The sequence below is a fragment of the Macaca thibetana genome, chromosome 6 (assembly GCF_024542745.1).
Source record: "Macaca thibetana thibetana isolate TM-01 chromosome 6, ASM2454274v1, whole genome shotgun sequence".
Taxonomy (NCBI): domain Eukaryota; kingdom Metazoa; phylum Chordata; class Mammalia; order Primates; family Cercopithecidae; genus Macaca; species Macaca thibetana.
The window spans coordinates 58,436,484-58,459,254 of NC_065583.1; the positions used below are offsets into that span (position 1 = coordinate 58,436,484).

At 39.5% G+C, this 22,771-nt stretch overlaps 2 protein-coding genes across 2 annotated transcripts in view; one reads left to right on the forward strand and one right to left on the reverse strand.

The window, feature by feature from the left end:
• The window catches only part of PPIC (peptidylprolyl isomerase C), a 206,533-nt gene that overhangs the window by 104,838 nt on the left and 78,924 nt on the right, over positions 1 to 22,771 (forward strand). The gene's annotated exons all lie outside the window — the stretch shown is intronic.
• PRDM6 (PR/SET domain 6) overlaps positions 1 to 22,771 on the reverse strand; it is a 104,122-nt gene that overhangs the window by 71,992 nt on the left and 9,359 nt on the right. Inside the window, exon 3 of the mRNA XM_050795542.1 lies at positions 21,250 to 21,557. Coding sequence (XP_050651499.1) covers positions 21,250 to 21,557 — 308 coding nt within the window. The remainder of the gene's footprint in view (positions 1 to 21,249; positions 21,558 to 22,771) is intronic.

A 22,771-nucleotide genomic window follows, 5' to 3' on the forward strand; every position in this document is an offset into this window, starting at 1 on the left:
GGATTATAGGCGTGAGCCACCGTGCCCAGCCTCAGGAATTCTTAAAAAAAAAGAAAAGAAAAAAAAAAACTACCCAACTAAACTGTTACAGATTAAAAGAGATGAAAGCGGTTTTTCAATATGTGAAGACTTTATTTTGATTGTTATTGAAACAAACTAACTATAAGAAATATTACCAGGTATGAGGATGGGATTGTGGTTATGTGGTGGTTTTTAATCTGTGTCTTTTAAAGACAGAGATTAAAATATTTATAGGTGAAATGTTAAGGTAACCAGGATTTACATTAACATAGTCCAACAAGAAAAAAGGCTTGGCATGTGGCTCACACCTGTAATCCCAACATTTTGGGAGGCCGAGGTGGGAGGATCACTTAAGCCCAGGAGTTTGAGGCTGCAGTGAGCTATGACTGCACCACTGCACTCCAGTCTGGGTGACAGAGTGAGACCCTCTCAAAACAGCAAAACAAAACAAAAAGAAAAAACAATACAAAACAAAATAAAAATGAAGTAAAAAAAGAAAAGCTGGAACAAACAGAGAAAACAAGAATAGAAAGAAAAAAATATTCAAAATAAGTTCTTGGTGCAAGAGGACTTATTCACTATTTATTTCTCTTTACTTTGGGGCACGTTTGAAATTTCTATAAAAACACAGGGAAAAAAGCTTCTCGGTGGCTTGGGAACCAAGTGGTTTAAAGATACTCAGTTTTCAGTCTGCAAAACTGCACCTAAAACAACTTTTCAGGACCCTTCTCTTTTGGACAAAGTAAGAAATTTTACATATTTGTAATTACCATTTTAAAAACATCAGTGAGTTAACGTTTATAAACATCAACTCACAGATCTTTAAAACAACAGTATCAAGCCCAAACATAAAGAAAACAGGTCCCACATTTAATAAGTACCCACTATTTGTCATTTATTACCTTATTCATTTCTGCCAAAAACCCTGTAAGAGATAATTCCCAATATATAGAAGCCAAATCTATGGCTCCAAAAGATTAACTAACATGACCAAATATGCTCACTAAAATAATGAAAATCTATTAACCTAGATGCTAAGGGTTTAACAGTAAGGAGACAGTTAAGCAAATTCTGACTCATCCATTTAATGGACAATATTTTAAATACAATGATCACAAAGAATACTAATTACACTAGGGCATGTTTAGATAAGAATTTAAAGTTAAAAGTCTATTCAGCATAATACATGCCCACATGCGTATGTAAAAATTTCTAGGAAAAAACACATTTAAAATTTTAGAGTTTGCCTCCAGATGGTGGGCTCTGAGAATTTACATTTTTTTCCTGTAATTTTTGAATTTTTGGTAATGAACATCATTTACTTGTTTAATAAAAGAAAAGCCCTTAATTTTATACATATAAAAAAATAAATCCCAGCTACCCCCACCACCGCACTGTGCTGCCCAACTCCACATCTCTCGCCCTGTCCACTGTGTGACGCTGCCTCCAGAGGATGGGACAAACATCACATCATGGTCACACCATTTCCACTCAACAAACAAACAGCAGAATTCCTAGAGGAGAACGACACCAGGTAATTGCATCAAAACAACACTATTTGGACGTAACACAGGATGGCTTCAAAACAGCATCTAGAATATTTTTTAATTATGCACTTTTGTTTCTTTTAAAAATTTTCCATTTTCATCTTCTCAAAACATTTATCCATCTCTAAACTTCAGCTTTCTAAGACCCAGTTTAAATCTTTTTGGAAAGAAGTGAACTGAGGATACATAAACACCCTTAATAGAATTAAAAATATTCAAAATCAACCAACAACTCTTTGTAAGATACCTAATGTATATTAAGCATTCTAGGAGAGAGGATGAGGGAAACACCTTAAAACTTTTTAATGGAATGTAAAAATTTTAAGTTAAAAAATGCAATATGAATTAAAATATAATTTTTAACCTTGTTTAAAGCTCTGGAATAAAACTGGCTTGACTTAACTTGGTAGTAAAACCATGGGTGTATTTTCATTTAAAAAATGTCTATACTTAGCTTGACTGTTTGAATTCCTTTCTGTTGCTTAATTTCCAAACAAAAGATATTACTGCTGGTTTTAAATGGCTGAATCATCTGAGAAGGGTCTCTCTGACACCGCTGACAATGTAGTTCTAAAAACAGAAAATTATAGATTATCAGAGAAGGAAGTTTAGATGTATCAGCTTAGGGTCTGAAGCATGTCTTGTGAGGCCACCCAAAAAGGCAGCTTTCCTCCTCATAGTCCCCGACCCTGGGCTCTAATCTCCAGCCCACAAACAGATGCATTCCTCTAATTCCAAGAGGGGGCAGGGCCAGGCATCACCGGCAGAAGTTTCTGGTCACTGTAGCAGGAGTATAGATGTTGCTGCTGAGGAAGCTGCAGAGCGGCCCTGAAGGTGGCAGGACCGTAAGCCCTTCCTGCAATGGGCGCCTGAGCACCAGCGGCTTTCAGGACCTCTCTCTCCCTTCACTTCTTTCCTCACCTTCTCAGAAACTGTCATCCTTTTGCCCATGTCCTCTTCTCAAGTCCTAACCCTTATCACTCATTTTGTTCTTGTTCCCTCATTTTTTAAAAATCTCTCATCTCGTTTTTTCCCTACTCTAATCTCTACTCATTTAAACATTTGCATTCCTTAGTTTTCTTGTTAGTTTGGATGTCGGTTTAGGCTAGTTTTTCTCTTGTTTGTTTACTTGTGGGTAGGAGATAGTAACAGTTAATGCTATCTACTACACATCAGTCACTCCAGTGCATTATCCAACTTTTTCTGCTACTATCACATGAACACCATCACCCCCATCTTTCAGCTCCAAGCTCCTACACAGGTGCAGTCTTCTTTGTTTTCTGTTTGTTTCCTCCAATTTTGAGCACAACTTCAGTGCCGTTTGTGGAAGGATGCATGAGAGCCAAGATACTTAGCTCCCGGATCTAGCAAGGTGCATTCACTTGTCTCAAAACCTAAGACACTCCTCTTTGTTCCAACAGAAGGTCACATACCTGTGCCTGTGCGTGATGTTACAGCAATCACCATCAGAAAAGGAAAGAAAAGAAAAAAATTCTAGGGCAGAAAATTGCTGCCTTAGACTCCTCTTCCTGCCCCAGCACCATTCTGCTCATACTTGTTTCCTCTCTACTTCTTGTCCATCTACTTAGAATGCTACCAAATGTGAGACATTACAACACTAAAGTGCCCTAAAAGTGCTGTGCACCCTGACTGACAGCTCATGTGTAAGACAGTCTGTGCTTTGGTCGTTGAAATTCACAGGGGTTCAGGGATGTCCTTCAGGGGTTCAGGGATGTCCCTAGATGTGTCATAATCTTTATCAGTCCAAATGAAGGGGACAGCGTGGATGGTGGTGAAACTCGCAAAACCTAGTTTTACTTTACTTGTTGAGTCAAACCCATGTTCTCTTCATCTGCAACCTGCCCTTCTTAAGTTTTCCTCCTAAAGATTATGTTGTAGTTTCCTATTTGCATCTCAGATCTCAACTCTCTATCTAGTTTTCAAGAAGTTCACTGATGCGACTCCAATTTATCAGACTTATTTCTTAATATCAGCCTATTGAGAGACAGCCACACTCCAAGTCAACCTTCTAAACAAAATGACTTGCTTATTCCTCCTCTGGGCTTTTGCATTTGCCATTGGTCCCATCTTGAATTCCATCTCTCTTCATTATTACTATTCTACATACACTAATCCTGAAAAACCTGACCGCAAACTAACATCCAGAGTAGGCCTGAGTTAACTCACCTCCCCAACTGGCTCTTCATTCACCTCCTCAGTTATCCCTCTGGATTTTCACAATCAGGTGCCCAGGTTCACTTAAATATGTTCCTCAGGTACCCCCCTTAGGCTGTAAGCTCCATCTAGTCATGGACTGTGTGTTTCTAAGACAACACTATCCCCAGACAACCCTGTAAAGTTCCTGGCACACAGAGAAGCTTATCAAATATATATTGAATAACTGAATGAATGGTTCACCCCTATCATATTGTAAGCTCCTCCAAAATCGGAACTGCGCCCATTAGCACTTTACATAATCCACAATTTCTGGTCCAGCTCTTGGTATGATAGTCACTGCACATGCAAAGCAAATGAGCAAATGCTGTTTAGGACTTCACATTCACCCCAGTGTGACATGATCCATGGTTGCTCCTTGCTCTGGCAACTTCAGCAAGATTAAATAGAACTTTTATCTTTAGAGTTCTTATACCAGCAGGACAAATCTGAGGAAAATCCATTAGTGACTCTAACCAAACAGGAAAGGTGATGGGGACACCAAAAAGAAACCCACCTTCCTTCCTGCTGGTTATCTAGTCCTTTCTCATGTGTCCCCATTTTTAAACTTTTCAGACACAAACCTGCTGTGATCCAGTCAAGATTATGAAAATTTCCATCATGCCAGGCCACTAAAGAATTTTCAGAAGTAGAAGCCACTGCCTTGGCCAGAGGACAAAAATGCCAAAAACCAAAGGTACCTCAAATGACTGACTGCCTTCCAGGGCAGGCCAATCCAAGTTGTGACTACTTTAGCCATAAGCTCCCTAGCAGAGATAACCGGGGTATGGGTATGTTTACTGCCTTTCCCCCAGGCCCCACCCCTCCTTACTAGGAACTCTAAAACTTTAAAATTACATAACCCTAGAGTTACTCTGGACTTGGGTCCAAATTTAAATGAACTGTTGGATTGCCGGGCAGCCCTGGAGGACCCCTGGGAAAAGTCATCAGAAAGCTTAAAGCTCTTTGGGGGCTCCAGAGCTCCCTGGCAGGGACCAGTTATGTGCATAAAAGCAGGAGGCAAGACAAAATCTCACAATAGAACTTAGTGGCTGGAGAGCCAGCTTATTAGGGTACAAAACACAGGAATTTTCCAGCTACAGAGAAGTGAAGTAAATTAGGGAGAACAAGGAAATTACTGGCTGGGAGACAGAGTTATTATGGAAAGCTGATTTCACTGTCCAAAAATTTAGCCTGCACTTTTTCTTGAAATTATCCAAATATTTCAGCAATTATCTATTTATATGGTTGTTTTCTGGGCATTTCCATACTATTTCTTCCCAGTCTATTATGTAGTGTCAAAATTATTTGCTTTTGAAGTCATTTTTTCACTTCCATCACCACTTACAAAGCCTAGCCTGACCGTCCCTCTAGGTCCCAACAGGTCTGGACTTGGAAAAGGTTTTCAACTGGCTTAAAGCAAAATGCCCTGTAACAGAAAAAAAAAATTTTTTTCACTTGTGCTACATAATTGAGTTTGATTTCCATACATATCCCCTCCAATAACCACTCTATATGGTTATCCAAATGTCTTCTTAAAAGATATGACAGTTTTCTTTGATAACTCTGAATCTGGAATACAAAATCGGCAATGAAAGGAAACCACTTTCTTAGTTTGAAACTAGTTTAATATTACCTTGGTGATGCCCATTTTGCAAACCAGCTCCTCTCTGTTTTGTACATTTTAGAATGCAAAGCTCCTAATAATGAGTGCATGAGTCATTCACATGGAGGTGACTTATAATTCAAATTGAATTAACTGTAAATGCAAGCAATTTGAAAAAAATTAAGGCCTTATGTTCAGTGTTGTCACTACATTTGTTAGGGATTTCATCACTGTGTGGAGGCGTTTAGTTCCAGGCTAACATTTGGACAGATGGAAAGCTCCCCTGGAGCATGTGGGTCAAAAGAGCCAGCTCCACCCGACCTTCAGAGGAACTGAGCAAGCAGCCTCCGGGATCCACAGCTTCCCTATGTCACTCACACCAGGCAGCACGGAGCACTCCCTGCATTTGAGAGGGCACAGCTACAAAACAGCCGGCCAGTTGTGATGAAATCTCTTGTAAATTAAAAAGTGATCAACAAAAATGATCACTGTTATTCCCAGTATTATTGTCGTTAGTATAGAGGGAGTTCCTCTGTGTCTTTTCCTGCAGGTATTTTGGCAAGCATGATACAATATGCTCAGGATAACAAATGATTAGTAATATTTTCAAAATGAGGAGAGAGGGATCAGGGAAAGGAGGAGAGAAGAAAGAAAGGGAGAAAGGGAAGAGAAGAGGGAGGAGGGAAGAACCAACACAAATGTTGAGCAATGGGATTCAATCATATTAAGAGTATGGAGTCAATAGAAATTATGTTCACAAAGATTTTCAATATGGGGAAATCTTATCATGATTTTATGATGAGGACAAGCAGCATGCTTTCATATATGAATTTAAAGAAAATACTAACTGCAATAAGAATTACACCAAATTTGTTTTTCTCATTTTTCTTTTCTTTTTAAAATATTTTTCTGCACTTCCAAAATGCATTTTATAAATATTTTCAGCCCTTGTAATGATAAACCATAATTAAAGTGACGAAAAATACTGCAAAAATTTTGGGAACAGTATGTGTGTGTGAACGTGTGCCCATGTGTATCTGCACCCATGTGTGGCTAGCATGGCTCACTATGAGCAGAGGAGGTAAGAGATTTTCAGTACAACATTTAGGTGTATCAGATTAGGCATCCTTTTCCTTGGAGAAGGATTCTGGTATAGGCCTCAGTTGGGACATACAAAGGCCCCATGGTTCACAGATCCAACACATTTAGGAGTGGCAGCATCACTCCAACGTCACTACACTACTGAGTCACAGCAACCATGAAGGCAAAAGTAAGGCTCTTCTCTTTATTGTCAGGGGAGGGGAATGAGATGAGGCATCCACAACTACACCTACTACATGGTAATTAGCCCACATTTGACTGCAGATCTGATTCACACAGGTTTATAGAACTATAGATGTCTTAGACCTCCTCTAGTCAAAGCTCTGCATACCGTTACTCAAGCAGACGTCAAGCAGTCTTGTGGATGTAAACAACAGCTATGCACTTGCAACTCCTAATTTATTTCTCCAGCCGCGTCCTATCCTCTGAGTGCCTCCTAACAACATCCACCCATGTTCCACTACAGACTGTTTTCCATCAAGCACCCAGAGTGGTCCTTTGAAAACATAAGGCAGCTCATGCTACTACTGCCCCTCAAAATCTATTTCACTTGAAATAAAATGAAGTCTTTCCCACAGTCTAATTTACCTGACCCCAACTACCATGACCTTATTTCCCACCATGCTCCTCTGAAAACACTGGGCTTTCAGCACCCTGGCCTCCCCAGTCACAAGAGTCATTCATTTTTCTATCAGGTGTCTGTCCTCAACTGTCATTTTAATCTTAAACCTGAATGATGAGATTTAGCATACAAAAAATGCAGAACACCCAGTCAATGTTGAATTCTATATTTAAAAAAATAAATGTTTTAGCATAACTATTTCCCAAATAAGCTTACCAAACTGACTGAGGCTACAAGTAATATCGGGAGAGAAAGCAAAACCTCAACAAGTCTCAAAGGGATGCTGGAAGGAAAGTGAATGTGGAAAGGGCGATGAAGACCTGGGATTGGCCAGAAAGGAATTCTTGGGAGATGTGACTCTAAAATAGTAACAGAGATGGGTTGACCAGAATAAGAAGAGAGTCTTCTGGGTAAATAAATAGCACAGGCAAAATCACAGCAGTGAGAATTAGCGACACATTGGTAAACAAACAGAAGTGCTTCCATTAGATGGCATGAAGGAGCTGACAGAGGAAGCAGACCTGGGCTTGGAAAGACAGTGGAGTCCCACCAACGAGCAGCTGACCCTCTCCCAGGGGCATCTTTCCTTCAGACCCTTGACTTCGTGAATTAGCCATCTACGTTCTCCAGGTCAAACTCTCCCTCCTTCCCTAATCTTTCTAGTGGGAAGTCACCTCTGCCTCCTCTGTGCACCCCAAAAGCACTTTTTGCACACTGCTTCTAACTGGAGTTACTCATGATCCTCTACTATTTTACCATCTTTGAAGGCCAGAGTTGGTCTTTTCCATCCTTGTGACCTGTACAATGCCTCATGCATGGTAGGTTCTCCATAAATGTGTTTCTCTGAATGCTGAGCTTAAACGTTCTAGGATAATAAATATGAAGCCCATGGCCCTGGAACACAAGGTAGGCTAACCATGTCAAGGGCCTGAGCCATGGGGTCTCTGTGAAGCTGTAACTGCTCTGTGTTTGAAAAACCAGTGCAGTGTCCACCTAGAAGAGAAAGGTCACCTCCAGGTCCAGAGGCCAGGGTCAGTTGAATAAAGAGGCGTGTGGCAGAGGCTGAGGCCCCATAATTTAATGGGAGTACGGGCCAGATAGTGAGAAGGGGCAGAAAGCAAAGAGCAGACTGGTGAAGAGCAAGAACTCTGCAGTCCACAACACCTACCTTTACTGCACACAGCCTTGGGCAAGTTACTTACTTGCCTTCATCTAAAAAGGCTCTCTGTGCCTTCATCTAAAAAGGTTCTTCATCTGAAAAATGAGTATAGCAGTCTTTACCTTATTGTTTCATTGTGTGAATAAATTAAAATAACCCCTGTAAAGCTCTTAGCAGAGTGCCTGGCAGATAGTCTCAGCTTAAGTATGTTAGCTCTCATTATTGCAATCAGATAAAAAGTATTTATTAAATGCTCTATGTATGCTAGGCATTCTTAACTGCTGGGAATACAAACCTTTAAAAAAAGTTTTTACTGGCCAGGCGCGGTGGCTCAAGCCTGTAATCCTAGCACTTTGGGAGGCCAAGACGGGCGGATCACGAGGTCAGGAGATCAAGGCCATCCTGGCTAACACAGTGAAACCCCATCTCTACTAAAAAAAAATACAAAAAACTAGCTGGGCGTGGTGGCGGGCACCTGTAGTCCCAGCTACTCGGGAGGCTGAGGTAGGAGAATGGTGTAAACCCAAGAGGCGGAGCTTGCAGTGAGCCGAGATCGCTCCAGCACTCTAGCCTGGGCGACAGAACGAAACGCCGTCTCAAAAAAAAAAAAAAAAAAAAAAAAAAAAAAAAAAAAAAAAAAAGCTTTTACTTCGTGATAAATGACATTATGAGTTTGTCAAAATCCATAGACTGTACAACACAGAGTGAACCATAATGTAAACGCTGGAATTTACTTCATAGTCATGCATCAGTATTGGTTCAGTCATTGTAACGACTAACCACACTAATGGAACATGTGATTAAAAGAAAAACAACTAGTGAAGATGGGATATGAGAACTTTCTGCACTAACGTCTTCAATTTTTATGTTAATTCAGAAGTGTACAACATAATGTCTGTTAATATTTTAAAACCTGGCAACACTGTTTCAGGAAAAGATCCATTTTAGCTAATGTTTAACAATCAGCTAAATGTCTAACCATTAGATTAAGATGTTGTTTACTATAAAAGTGAACCAAATTTTAAATTGTCAGGCTATAGTTGTGGCACTAATGATTGACTTCATAAATATAAATTTGCACACATGAAATAAAAGAAGAATGCACATAGCAAAAAAAAAAAAAAAAAAGCCATTAGAGTAACTCTAAAATGTTGGGCTCATAGGTTAAAAGAGCATCATAAGTTAAGGATAAAGATTAGGAGAGATGTGGGTGCCAGCAGTTAGTGAACTCAATTTGAAACAATGTCAGGATTTTCAAATGGAGATGTTCACAGACAACTAAGGATATAAGATTTAAGAGAGATTAGTGCAGGATACTGAATCTGAGAGCAGCGCTTTTGGGGAGCAACTGAAACAAGAAGAACAGGTGAGCTCTCTGGGTGTGAGAAAGTAAGAAGAGAAAACAGGCTGCATGCTCGGATGACTTCCATCAATGGCAGCAATGGGAAGCCGAGGAGGGAAAAAGATCAGCAAATTAGCAGATAAAGTTGGCATATGGAAAATTTACAGACTGCAAATTACAAATGTCATGCAATGAACATATGGATTCTCCATATGATATAGGACTGCACTGAAGGGGCTGGCAGGAGAAGTGGAAAGGACAGTGTTGCTGGATGCAGCACTGCTAAGAGCTTAGGGACTTAAGGTGTACTGCAGGTGGTCACACAGCTCAGACCCAGTGAGAACTGGAACCCAGGCCCTTTGCACACTGCCAAACACCTTCCGGTGGGCCACCTCCTCCGGAAGCACACCTTGCTTACTTAGGAGCTAATTACACACAGCAGTTTACACACAGTGTTTTCTGCCATTTTGGCTGCCTCCTTATGCTTAGCCAGGCGGAGTTCTAAAATACAGAAAGATGGAAGTCATGGAAGTTCATTTTGCTGTCTGTTAGTAGTTCTTTAATATGTGTATCTATTATCTACCTATATCTGGGGAGGGGGGAGAGGTGATAAGGGAAGAGATTGGAAATGTCCACAGGAGATTAGCCAAGATGTAGCAGGGAAGAAGGCAAGGTAGAGACTGGAATTAACACAAGATTATTAATAGAACTAGACCAACTGTGGACCTGAAGCAGAAGAGAGCCCAGGTGAGCTCAAGAGTAACAAAGACAAGGGAAGAAGCGGGAAGGGAGGCAAACAACCGCAAGGGGCAAGGAAGACAAAGGAGGAAACCGGCATTTTGTTTCTTAATGATAGTTTCAGGATTGCCTGGGACATTTGTTAACAAAGTAGATTCCTGACCCCCAATCCAGGACCCCTGAGTCCGAATCATTTAGGGCAGGTCCCCAGATTGCACTACGCTTGACTCCCTGCTAGAGAGGCTGAGACTACTGAGCTATAGGAAAGTCATTGAAAACGTAGATTTTTTTAAATTATGGCAAAACAAATATACCTAACACAAAACTTACCATTGTAACCATTTTTAAATGTACAGTTTAGTACTGTTAAGTCTATTCACATTGTTATGCAACCAATCTCCAGAACTTTTTATCTTGCAAATCTGAAACCCCACCCATAATATATATTATTATTATTACTGTTAATCTGATGAATAGCTTTGCTGAAGTTCAGCCAGCTATCCTAGTTTCACAGCTGATATGCAGATCATGGGGCACAGATATTACTGTGGGAATCTAGGATTATGGATCAGGGACTAAGCTGGATTGGTTGTGACATATTTTGAATATCACCCCTGCTTAGGTTGCCATAAAAGTAAAAGCTGCCAGACGTGGTGGCTCATGCCTGTAATCCCAACACTTTGTGAGGCCAAGGCCGGCAAATCACTGAGGTCAGGAGTTCAAGACCAGCCTGACCAACACGGAGAAACCTCGTCTCTACTAAAAATACAAAATAAGCTGGACCCAGTGGCGCATGCCTGTAATCCCAGCTACTTAGAAGGCTGAGGCAGGAGAATTGCTTGAACCCAGGAGGCGGAGGTTGCGGTGAGCCAAGACTGTGCCATTGCACTCCAACCTGGGCAACAAGAGCGAAACTGTGTCTCAAAAAAAAAAAAAAAAAAAAGTAGGCCGGGCACAGTGGCTCACGCCTGTAATCCCATACTTTGAGAGGTTGAGGTGGGTGGATCATAGAGGTCAGGAGTTCGAAACCACCCTGGCCCACATGGTGAAACCCCATCTCTACTAAATATACAAAAATTAACCAGATGTGGTAGCAGACACCTGTAATCCCAGCTACTCAGGAGGTTGAGGAAGGAGAATCACTTGAACCCGGGAGGCGGAGGTTGCAGTGAGCCAGGATTGTGCCACTGCACTCCAGCCTGGGTGAAACAGCGAGACTCCATCTCAAAAAAAAAAAAAAAAAAGAAAGTGAACACTCCAGGGACTACAATAGAAATAATTAGTATGAAATAAATATATATTAGGGAAAATATTAATTTTAGTCAAAATTTTTGTTCTTTATGACATGTTTTGGCATTTATGTTTATTTTTTTCATCTAAAATTTCTAACTGCAGAGTGTCACTTGGAATTCTTGCTTTTCACAGGGTCAACAGTGACACATATTCAGAATTTGCATGATATACTATTATGTCTGTATTCACAGGTACATATATGGCTGCACACACATTTTTACAGACCGTGCCAAATATGCCACTATGTTGATTTGTTGTCATTTAATATTTATGGACAGGTCACAATACGCTGGACACTGAGATGATCTTCTATTCAGAATTCAATATCCAGTGTCAAACCTACCTAATGAATTGCTCCTGATTTGAGGTTCATGGTCAAAAAGCATTCACATGTTAGGGCTTCCTTATTATTTTTCCGGATGTTATGTAATTCTCACAGTAATTCTCACATTTTCATCTTGCAAGTCGGTTCTTTGTTGTGAGGATTTTCGATTAGCATTTTGCTTACTGAAATCATGTACATTTAGGAAATATAAATGTGCCAACATTTGTAGTCATCCTTGTTGCCCTCCATTAAAAATACAGTTTTAAAAATGAGAGCCATCCAGTGGTGTTTTTTAACATCCATGTTGCATGGTATCCCTTTAGTACATAATTGTTTTTTATTTGTAAGCATTGCTAAGTAAATTTACATTGAAATATTACTTAAACTTGATTTTTTAGCAATTAAATCCATATGATGTATCATGGTCTACCATTAATACATACAATCTTTTGTTTTATCAAATAAATAATGATACTCTTTATATCTATGTGCAGAGTCCACAAGAGACAAAAATTACCATTAAAATCGAACTGAAAAATGGGGGAAAATCTCAATTGTTACACAAAAGTCATCAATATTTTCTCTGTAATTTACATAGCCATCAATGTTACTCTCCTTCACATATGGGGAAAAAAGAGGTATAAAGAAATTAAGTTGTTTCACTAATGTCTCACCACAACTAGATAAATTAATGTCTCCCTACTTTAAAAAGCATTTCAAAGAGACTTGATCCTTTCTTTGTAAACACCTTCATGTATAAAAAGGAAACAGAAATTTTCTCCTTCCTTTCCTGAGGAACATTATAATCTCCTCGTAGACCCCAGAAAGGCTTTGTTTTTATTAAAGACACGTGCTATAAAATACATGAAAATATTGGCAGGAGTGTTTTTATAATATCAGAAGGGTCCGCATGCTGTTAATAAAATTTCCCACCAGGAGAATACAGAGTGGAGAAGATAAGACTAGACAAAATGAAAATCTATTCATGGGTGAGCCAAATTTAAACATTTGCTGGAACCCTGTGAAAACAGTGCCATTGGTTGCGATTTCCAAGATGTTTGGCAGTATCAAAGAGATAGTGCAAATACCTTTTACCAAAACTGTGACTCAACGAAATAAAGCTATATTATAGTATATAATCATGTCTCAAAAGCCCACTATGAAAACCGTCAACAATGGTTACCACTGCTTTATACCCTTATATAGTTCGAATGTCTAATGAGCACGTTAATTATTTGTAATATAAAATTACATTTTATATCGTAATATAAAAATTAATTTCTACTATTTTTAAGCTTAATTTTGAGATCCACTTTCTGGATTATCTGGGTCAAATTTTATACTGCAATTAATTGCAATAAATTGAAATTAAGTGCTTTCCTTAGTAGCCCAATATTTTTCAGGACTCTCACCCCCAGAAACTATTTGTGTATTTTTATATCATAAATAAATTTTAATATTAGTTTGGGACAAACACAACAGGTTCCAAAAGCATTGTATTCTAACCTTGAATTTGTTAAGGAGCTATCTACTATTTTGAAGTTTACGTGGATATCTCATAATTTAATTTAAGTACACATGGATAGCTCATAATTTAATGCTGGTCTTTTGTGATAAACATTAATATTCCCAGGTGTGCTAACAATATTTAGCTCTTGGTGCTTTACAAGACACTGAAAACATGACCTGATTACATTTAATTTGATTTCAATTAAAAAGCACTTAAGAAGTTTCTACTGAATTAGATTACACTGGATGTTTCTATAGAAGACACTTCATTATCTGAGGCAGCTTTAATTTAAAATGACCACAGAGAGTGAAAAATACTGTTCATTTTAATAAAATGGGCCAAATACCATATCATTATTTCACAATTGCACGCTGTAGATTTTGGTTTATTAAATAAATGTACAGAGGCACTGGGAAAAGCATGTTATACTGAGTGCCTCATCACAGTTCACCCAAGTCAGAGCTAACCACGCAGCTTTTAAGTCTTAACAGAAACCAGAAATGCTGTGAAAAAAAATAATTAAAAATGAGGAGATGATATCAAGACACTGAGTGAAAATATTACGTTTTTACTAAATTTCTAAGTAGTCAGTTTTACAACTAACTAAAAATGAAAATGAACTTCTGACTTAGGCAACATTAGCAAATAAAGACAAGGTGCCACCAAACCACTGAACTTCCGGAAATACAACATTTCCCCTTTTAACAAAGAACTACCTTAAGATCAAATTACTATGTATTCACAAACAGGACAAAAATCAGAACAAAAATTGTTTGTATTCCCAACACCGTGTTAAACAATTTTCTAAAGAGTTATTATTTTACAAGTCCCAGTTTGTGTTAAAGTTTTAAAGGGAGAAAAGGATGATTGAAAACAAAAGGATGATTAAAAACAAATGTCTCAAAGTCAGTTATTTTGTACTAAGCATAAACCACATGGCTAGCTTTCATTGGAAAGAACCCTGCAGATACATGTGGCATGCCCATTTCTGATATTTCAGGAATAAAAGCAACTCTGTGGATTTGTTGTTAGTGATTAAGCACCAAGTGAACTTGATGCGTGTATGTTCTTGTATAGGAAAACCTGCAGCATTTTGAGCATTTCACACTTGTAACAATGTATTAGGCCTCTAGAATTAATTGACCTAAAATCCAGCGATTCCACAATATATCTGTTGGATAATTAGAACTCTAAGGACCAACAAATAAAACACATTATTGAACTTTAGATCTTCAATCAAACAAATACTTACAGCTGCAATTTGCAAAAATTATTTCCTTTAAATTGGCATCATATCAAACTCTGTGCTACTGATTTGAAGCACATAAGTATGATCAAAACCCTCCCCTAAAATTACCATTCAAGTCCAAAAACAATGACGTAACATTTAAAACAATCTGCACCTGCTCTCACAGCCTAGGTGGGTCTCCTCTGAAGACAAATGAAATTTCATAATTCTAAGATTCCTTGAAAAGTCCATCTGACCTTGAGACCAAGAACAGCAGGGTGGGGGGAATAGTAACCTGGTTTAGTAACCAGCAGCTATAGATATCAGAGAATGTGCTTGTCGTCAATGATCATTGCCGAAATCTGTCTATACCACACTGGAACAATCAATTTTGTAAATGATTGCAATAATCAAGGAAATTGCCTAATTTATAAATCCTTGCATACAGCATTTTAATGGATTCCTCTATTTTAATGCTGATGCCTTCAAAGCTAAATGAATTGTTGTCCAGGCTGTCATTACACAAAATGATAAAAACATTCCGTCTGGTGGGGAAACCACATCTCATGGATATTCAGACCCTCAACCCATAATCACTCATTTGTGACTTCCATGAAAGTTTTGCACCGCTGAGCCTTTGGAAGAGCAAAAGAGCAAGCTTATTTGTTTCTGCATCTTTGTGGAAATCCCTGTTATAGTTTTGGAATTTGAACAAATTACCTGTCATTGAATTGTAATGCACTGGATGTGTCCCCCAGTTCTGACAGCCTCATACTGTAATAGTTTTCCTCTCTCTCTCCTTTTTATCTAATGCTGTGCCATTTTTTTACCACCAAGCCTCAGAGTCAGCAGGCCCAGAAACACTGAACTCCCAGATCGTGCATCACATCAGCATGGATGATGTTGGATGCGCTGAAGCAAATGTGTGATGTCCCAACCCTTATACTCCCACTAACCGGTAAATCTATGCAGTCTACCTGGAAATCCAGGCTGCACACTTAGCTCTATCCCTAAGCCTGCCACACATAGATTGCTCTTCTCAGTTAAACCTTGGTGAATTGATTCCAGCCAATAGTGTGCTGTCAGTACTTTACTTACTGCTCAATCTCACTAACCTGACATTTATGGTGCACTGATTGGCCTCTGTCAGTGGTGCTGGTTGTAAATTCACTTTGAAAAGCTTTGTGTTAACAGCCTTCAACCAGGCTCCAAGAAGAGTACGAATAGGCAGCCTGACAATTGCTCGACCTCCTGCCCTTATTACAGTGAGTAAATCAGGGTTTGAGCCATTAGGCTGGAGCCTGGGGCCTACACAAAAAGGATTGACATGACGAAAGGTCAACCTCTGTCACACATGTGTAACAATTTGGATAATGGAATTCTGTAACTTATCTGAGTGAGGTGGCAAATGCTTACAAGGAAAAGTATATATTCTGCTCTGGCTTCTCTGGCTTTTATGCTAAGTACTTATACTGAAGTCTGTATTTCTTGTGTAAATATACAAGGAATGTCTGAACTAATGAAATCTTGGGGTATATACGATCCTAAAAAAGAATGAAAGAAAAAGAACAAAGCAGGCAGGCTCATAGTTGTTCCACACATAGGGTTCTTTAGCATAGCAAATGTTTTTTCTCATACTACCAGTGTATTAAATCCACCTTCTGAGACAAGAGGACTTTGATATTGTAGGTATAATCCCCAGCTGAGTAATATGTAGTTTTTCATATTCAATCACAACAATTTTTAATCCATATTATACTACAACTATAAGTGATTTCTGGGTAACACAATAGATATTCTCAAATTAAAACTGCTTTAATTTACACAGTGAAATAAGAAGGTTCCCCTGCAGGCTTCTTGAGACCAGTGTTATCGTATGACATTTCCATCAGATCACTTGCTGCCAGGCAGTTACTGGGGAGGGCAGGTTTCATTTACCCACTAACCTCTGAGATTCTTTCTCTTTTTATACCTTCCTTTTAAGTCAGTGTGGGAAAACAAACAAACAAAAAAAATTACATGGTGTAAGAAAATATGCAGTTATGGACCAGTAAATATTTGTGAATTATTTTCTTCATATTGACAAAATGCTATCGATAAAAGATGCAATTTGTAAAAAATAGATAAACTGAACTAATGAGAAAAATAGTCCTGTGGATACAGAACTCATCAGTCTTTATAAACTATTTGTAGCTAAAGCACTGTAGTGTCACATGCATGTTGGGATTAAACCTCACTGATGTGAGAATGTCCAAATGGCTGTTATAATATTTTTTAAAGCAGAATTATTTTTGGACTTAGAAAACCAAGGGTGGCACTGTGCAGCATGATACATAAACCAAAAGGACCAGAACTTTAAATGGACATTTTCAAAGCAACTTAAAGTACTAAGTTTTGACTTTTAACACAATGCTGGAAACCATTCCAAGAGGCGGCAGATGGTTTTACAGTTTATGTAAAACTACAAAATGCTCACACTCTATCAAATGGGCACCCCTATAAAAGACATCTTCAAATCAAATGAGGCAAAGCCAGAGAGATACACCAGCTGTTACTCTGCATAATTTAAAACATAATAGTAGCATTGCTATGGTTTATTTTTAAGGAGAAATTATTTGAATTTCACAAATTTGACATATTCAAAACCAAACTGACAGGCAGACTACTCTATTAAATGATAAATTGCTGAAAAACATGATTTTTACTTCAATATAATTGCGACAACTACATAATTCTATCCCCTAGTGTTTTGGTGAATCATGCCAAAATGAGCCAAAGTCTATAAAACAGAATATGGAATATATAATTACAATACTATCACTGGGACAACTTTTAAATGATTCTAATTTAATTGAAAATGATTAATTTAGAATAATTTTTTCAACATCTAAATACATATAAGTGGGTACAGTACTGTAAATATGAAATTGAGTCATTTATAGAAACATACATATATTTAAAATATGAAATCAATTTATTTTCTTCTAGAACCAACTACCTATGATGGTTTTGAAAAATAAACATTTAGCAATATGTAATATATTTTTAATATTGGTTTTCATTAATATATCTTGACTTAAGCTAAATAGTAATGATGAAAAATAGACCATTTGCTTAACAGCAAAACTCTTATTAAATCTAAAATATTATGGCACAAAACAAATCACAGAAAGGCTCACATTATGTTATCCCCCTTGATTTTCTAAAGAAAAATAATGAAGGTTTCCACATAGTGCAAATGAAAACGAGACACTCAAATTTACTCAGGCAAAGAGAAGACAGGTTCTGTAAAATTAAAGCCCTTTCTAGTATCTTAACTGTAACACTAACAAGTCCCTACATTATTTCAATTAGCAGGATAATTTTTCTAGGGTGAAAATAAGTGCAATTTATTTTGTCATTCTTGCTAAAATTTCTTGTCAAGTCAGACACTGAGTTGAAAGGCCTGAGTAATTCTAGCCTATCTTAAACTGTAACCTTATTTTAAACTTCCGTATTTTATTCCAGTAGAATTTTAAGTATACACTGGGTACATTCCTCAGGTCCAGTCATATTAAATTCTGATGTTAAGCAGAAAGAGGAAACCATGTGCAACTAGATTAATTTATCTCAAGGGAAAGGGGGCACATTAATAATTGAGATAATGTTTTCATAAATGTTGGAATCAAATGTGCCTTTTCACTTCTTTATTGGAAAACACATTAGGATAAAATTATCTCATTCTCATCAATAAGACCTAATTGCTGAGAAAGATTGTTTTCTTTGGAAAATATTGAGAAAGATTTTATTTCATATTAAGTCCAAATAGCCAGAAATGTATCATGCATCCAAGTCTTGGAATAAATATATATAACCAAGGCAAGTCATTGTCTGATGCATCCTGCAATGTTTTGTTTTAAAGTATCTGAATTTATTATTGCTTAAAAAACACATTAAAATTCTGATTCTAGAAGACACTGGCAAAAATAAATGACTAATGATTTGGCTTTTAGCTTGTAATCTTCTTAAACTATAAAAACTAAAAAATTACCTTGGCTTATTGCAAAACAAAAACAAAAACAAAACTCTCTTGGAATTTCCCATAAACACCCTGAAGAGTCAAAACATATTGAATGTAATGAAATGATATTTAACTTTCTTTAAATTGCTGTATTTTGAAGAACTATGATTATACACAAAGAAAATATTAACTGAAAAAAATGATTACATGCTTACAAACCAAACAAGCTCTCCATGGCTGATGTATATTAAATAACAAAAAGTCATTTTTCTACAAAGAAAATCGAGTATTGAACTTGAAATAAAAAGACATTTCTTCATTAGCAAATGACTTGAAAAAATGTGCAGAAGACAAATGATTATAGTTGCCTTTTAAATAAAATAATCATGATTCAACTGTTTTTAACTTTTTAATACACTTTGTTGACTTGCTATTCTGGAAGACATCTAAAAGAAAAAGTTTTTGAAATGGATAATTATTACATGAGTCATTAAACAATTATTACCAAACATCTCCTATATACCTACAATGTATTCCACTTACTGATTCTAATATGAATAATATGATGATTTTTAAAATTTCAGAATAAAATTTAGAAAGAACTAAAGAAAAGAACTAAAATTTAAGGAACAATCTAACATTTGGAATATTGTATTACAGAAGGAACTAAAAGTTAAGGAACAATCTAACATTTGGAATATTGTATTATAAATGTAACAATTCAAACAGTCATGTTTCATAAAAATAAATTATAATGCTTAAAAATTTTAAACCCATACTTTATATCTTAAAAATCATTATGCTAATAAAAATCTGAAACCTATTTTATAAAGTAAGTATTTTATTTTACAAATGGACATTGGCACTAAGTTACCTGGCCCCAGTTAGTCGCATTTCACGTGATCTCCCAGGAAACTGACACATTTTGTATGGCTGAAGTTTTAATATCCCTTCAATTCCCAAATGTATCTTATTCTAACTGTTGCTACAGATAATTAAAAAATAGATTATGTCCTGAATTTAGGAGTTGGATCCTGTAGATCATCCAAGCATACACCCAGCAAGTCTTTTTTCTAACAGAGAACCAACTCTAAGAACCACCCCAGCGCATTCAACTCACGTCAGAAACAAAACCAAAATGTTTCCAAACCAGATGCTTTAAGCCGGGGCACTCCAGGAGGTAACTATAGGGTAGGTAGCTCACTGGCTTCCATGTTCTTATTTTGGGCTGCCGGGCTGTTGACTCATACACTCAGCTCCTCCTCCATCAAAACAGGCTTTGCAGACACAGGCCTCAGGACCCCATCCCCAATAGTCACGGGAGGGTTCTGGACACCAGGTCTGTTTTTCACTGTATCTCCACGGCCTAATACAGTGCTGGTCAGAGTGGACACTCATCAAAACTTTGAGTAGATTAATGAGTCCCATGAGTTTTATTTAGTGAATATAAGGCAGCTCACAGTGAAAAAGATCATCTTGACAGGCCAGCAAGCCAAGTATGAGAGGCAATCTCTTGCAGAAATGACCCATTAATGGAGCCCAGGGGTTCATGTCAACTTGGCCCCTGGCATTTAAGAAACTTGATTTTCTAGCTATTCCCACTTTATTCTACCACTTGCCCAGTTAGTCAGATTTACATAGTGCTTAAGGGTATGACTTCTGGCATCTTGTATTACATAAGCAACTTTGCTTGGATGGAGGTGTCTAAGATTGGTAGGAGGATTACCTAATGCTAAGCATCTATCTCTTCAGAAGTGAACCTCAATAATCCACCATGACGTTTTGGGAGAAACCTCAGGCTGACATTTTTCAAATAGGTTATTTTAAAATAATTGCTTCAGGTAAGATTGTGCCATTAAAGTATTATCCTCAACTGGGTTACACCAAAGTGTTCAGTGTTTCCACGTTCTGATTTTCCATCTTGATGAAGACTACATAATTTCCGTTCATCAGAGAAGCAGCAGAATTTGTGATTTCTGATTCCCAATATAATTTGCCTACTTTGGGTCCTTTGAAAGTTGTGACACATGTGGTCTCTCACGTTCAACACTGACAAAATTGTTTTTATCTGAGAAAAGGGGCCAGTCTCTCCTTCCTCCCGTCTGTGCTTCTGTTCCTTTCTGCTCACTACACAGAAACACACTGGAAGCGCTTGGAATGGGACATAAAGGTCACCCAGCTCAAACATTCTAATGCCCACCCTCCTCTGTTCCATCTCCTCAGCTGTTTTCTCTTTTTCTCAAAGTTCAGAGAGACCAACAGTCAAATCCATTCTAGCTGGAATGGAGGTAGGTTAAGGTGACTCTGTCTTCAGACACCTGTAGGCTCTGTTTCCCTGGCTATTGTGTCAGCCCCAGTTCTGTCAGCCTCCTTACTGCAGGTGCCTCAGACACCAGGCATCTACAAGACCAGAGAAATGTATTCTCCGCTACCCTCCGGGAGCCAAGGGAGGCTCTCTTCGCAGTTGCCATCGCCAAAGGCCAGGCTCCCTGCCGGCCAAGGCTCCTGCTGGGTGGCGAGGCACTGTGCAGCGGGCCACTTACCTCCCAGAGATGCTGCGTGTTCCTCACGGCGCCTGCCTGCACCTTCTCTGGGGGCAGAAGCACGCCTTGGAAAGGTCCAATCCAGGTGCCTTGCTGGATCCTCTGCGCCGCGCAGATGCCGTAGGCCAGGCCGGGCACTGTACTGGTGCAGAGGCACACCTCGCGAGGCAGGTCCCGCAGCCACTCCGGCAGCTCCGGCGGGGGTGCGGCGGCCGCAGCGCTGCTGGTGCCCACGAGCCGGCGCAGCGAGTGCAGTGGCCCGTGCATAGGGCACTCGCCGTTGCGGTTGTCCGCGCACATATCGCAACCTGCGGGAGACAAGGAGGAGGAAGGGAAGGGAGCGGGTTAATCCGGCCGCTCCGAGGGGACCATCTTTGAGTAAACTCCCGAGACAACAGCATCATCGCCCGCCTGGGTAAGCCACCTTCGAGGAAGGTGATGCCTTGGGGGCACCAAAGCAACTCAGAGGAGGAGGAGAAGAGAACCCTCGCCGCTCCCTTGGAATTCGCCGAGCCCAGATCTGCCTGGTACCGGGCCAGGACTCTAGGCTCCCCAAAAAGCCTTGGGATCTGGGAGCAGATAGCATGTCCGCTCTCCACGGAACCGATAGTTCCAGACTTCTCCTTCCCGTTTCAGTCTCTCTGCATCTCTCCCTCTGTCTCTGTCTCTCTTTGTCTCTCTCTTCCCCACTGTATCTCGTTGCTTCTGACCCTTTCGCCCATTCCTAAGGTTTCTATCCGGAGTTTCAGGATGTGTTTATCCTTGTATTGCGGGAAAAAAAGCCCGTCTCTTGCCCAGTCTGCTAACTCGAAGAGATTCTATACTATTCGTCTGGATATTTAGCTTTCCTCTTTTTACAATTACACAGGAGACGATTTAAATTCACCGGACGGGGGGCGGGGGGGAGTCTATCGCGGGTGCCATTCACACTTCCTTCGACCCAGAGACTCGGAGTCTTTCTTCCTCGGCTGCCTCCCAAACGCCCACGGGACAGGGCAGAGCAGGCCTGCAGCCCAGTAGAGCAGGAGCCGCAGCCCCAGGACTCCAAAGGCGCGCCCGCACTGGGGTCCCTCAAGCGACCAGTCAGTTCTCCCCCAGGCACTGAAGCAGGGCGGGGACAGGTGGGGCAGGGTGGGACAGGGGTGCTGTTCTGGAGGGTTTGGTGTATACGCTCTTCCTAGACACCGGAAAGAAAAGAATAGCAAATTTAACGATCAGCGTAATTGTTAGAGAAGGCACCAACTCCTGCCCTGACGGCTGTTCTCCAGGCTAAACGCGATTCTGTCTTGCTATGCAATGGGTGAAGCTGTTGATGAAGCTCTCTCTCTCTGACACTCCCTAGAGCAGCCTGCGCAAGAGGGACCCCCACCCTCCGGGTCGGGCGGTAGTGGGCGCCCAGTATCCCTCCACTCGATCTGGGCGGGAAGGGGGCAGGCGGCCACGGGAAACAGAGCTTGTGGCGACTGCGCTGTCGGATCGCAGCGCCCTCCGGGTTATTAATGGGCCTGGAGGAGCCGCCGTG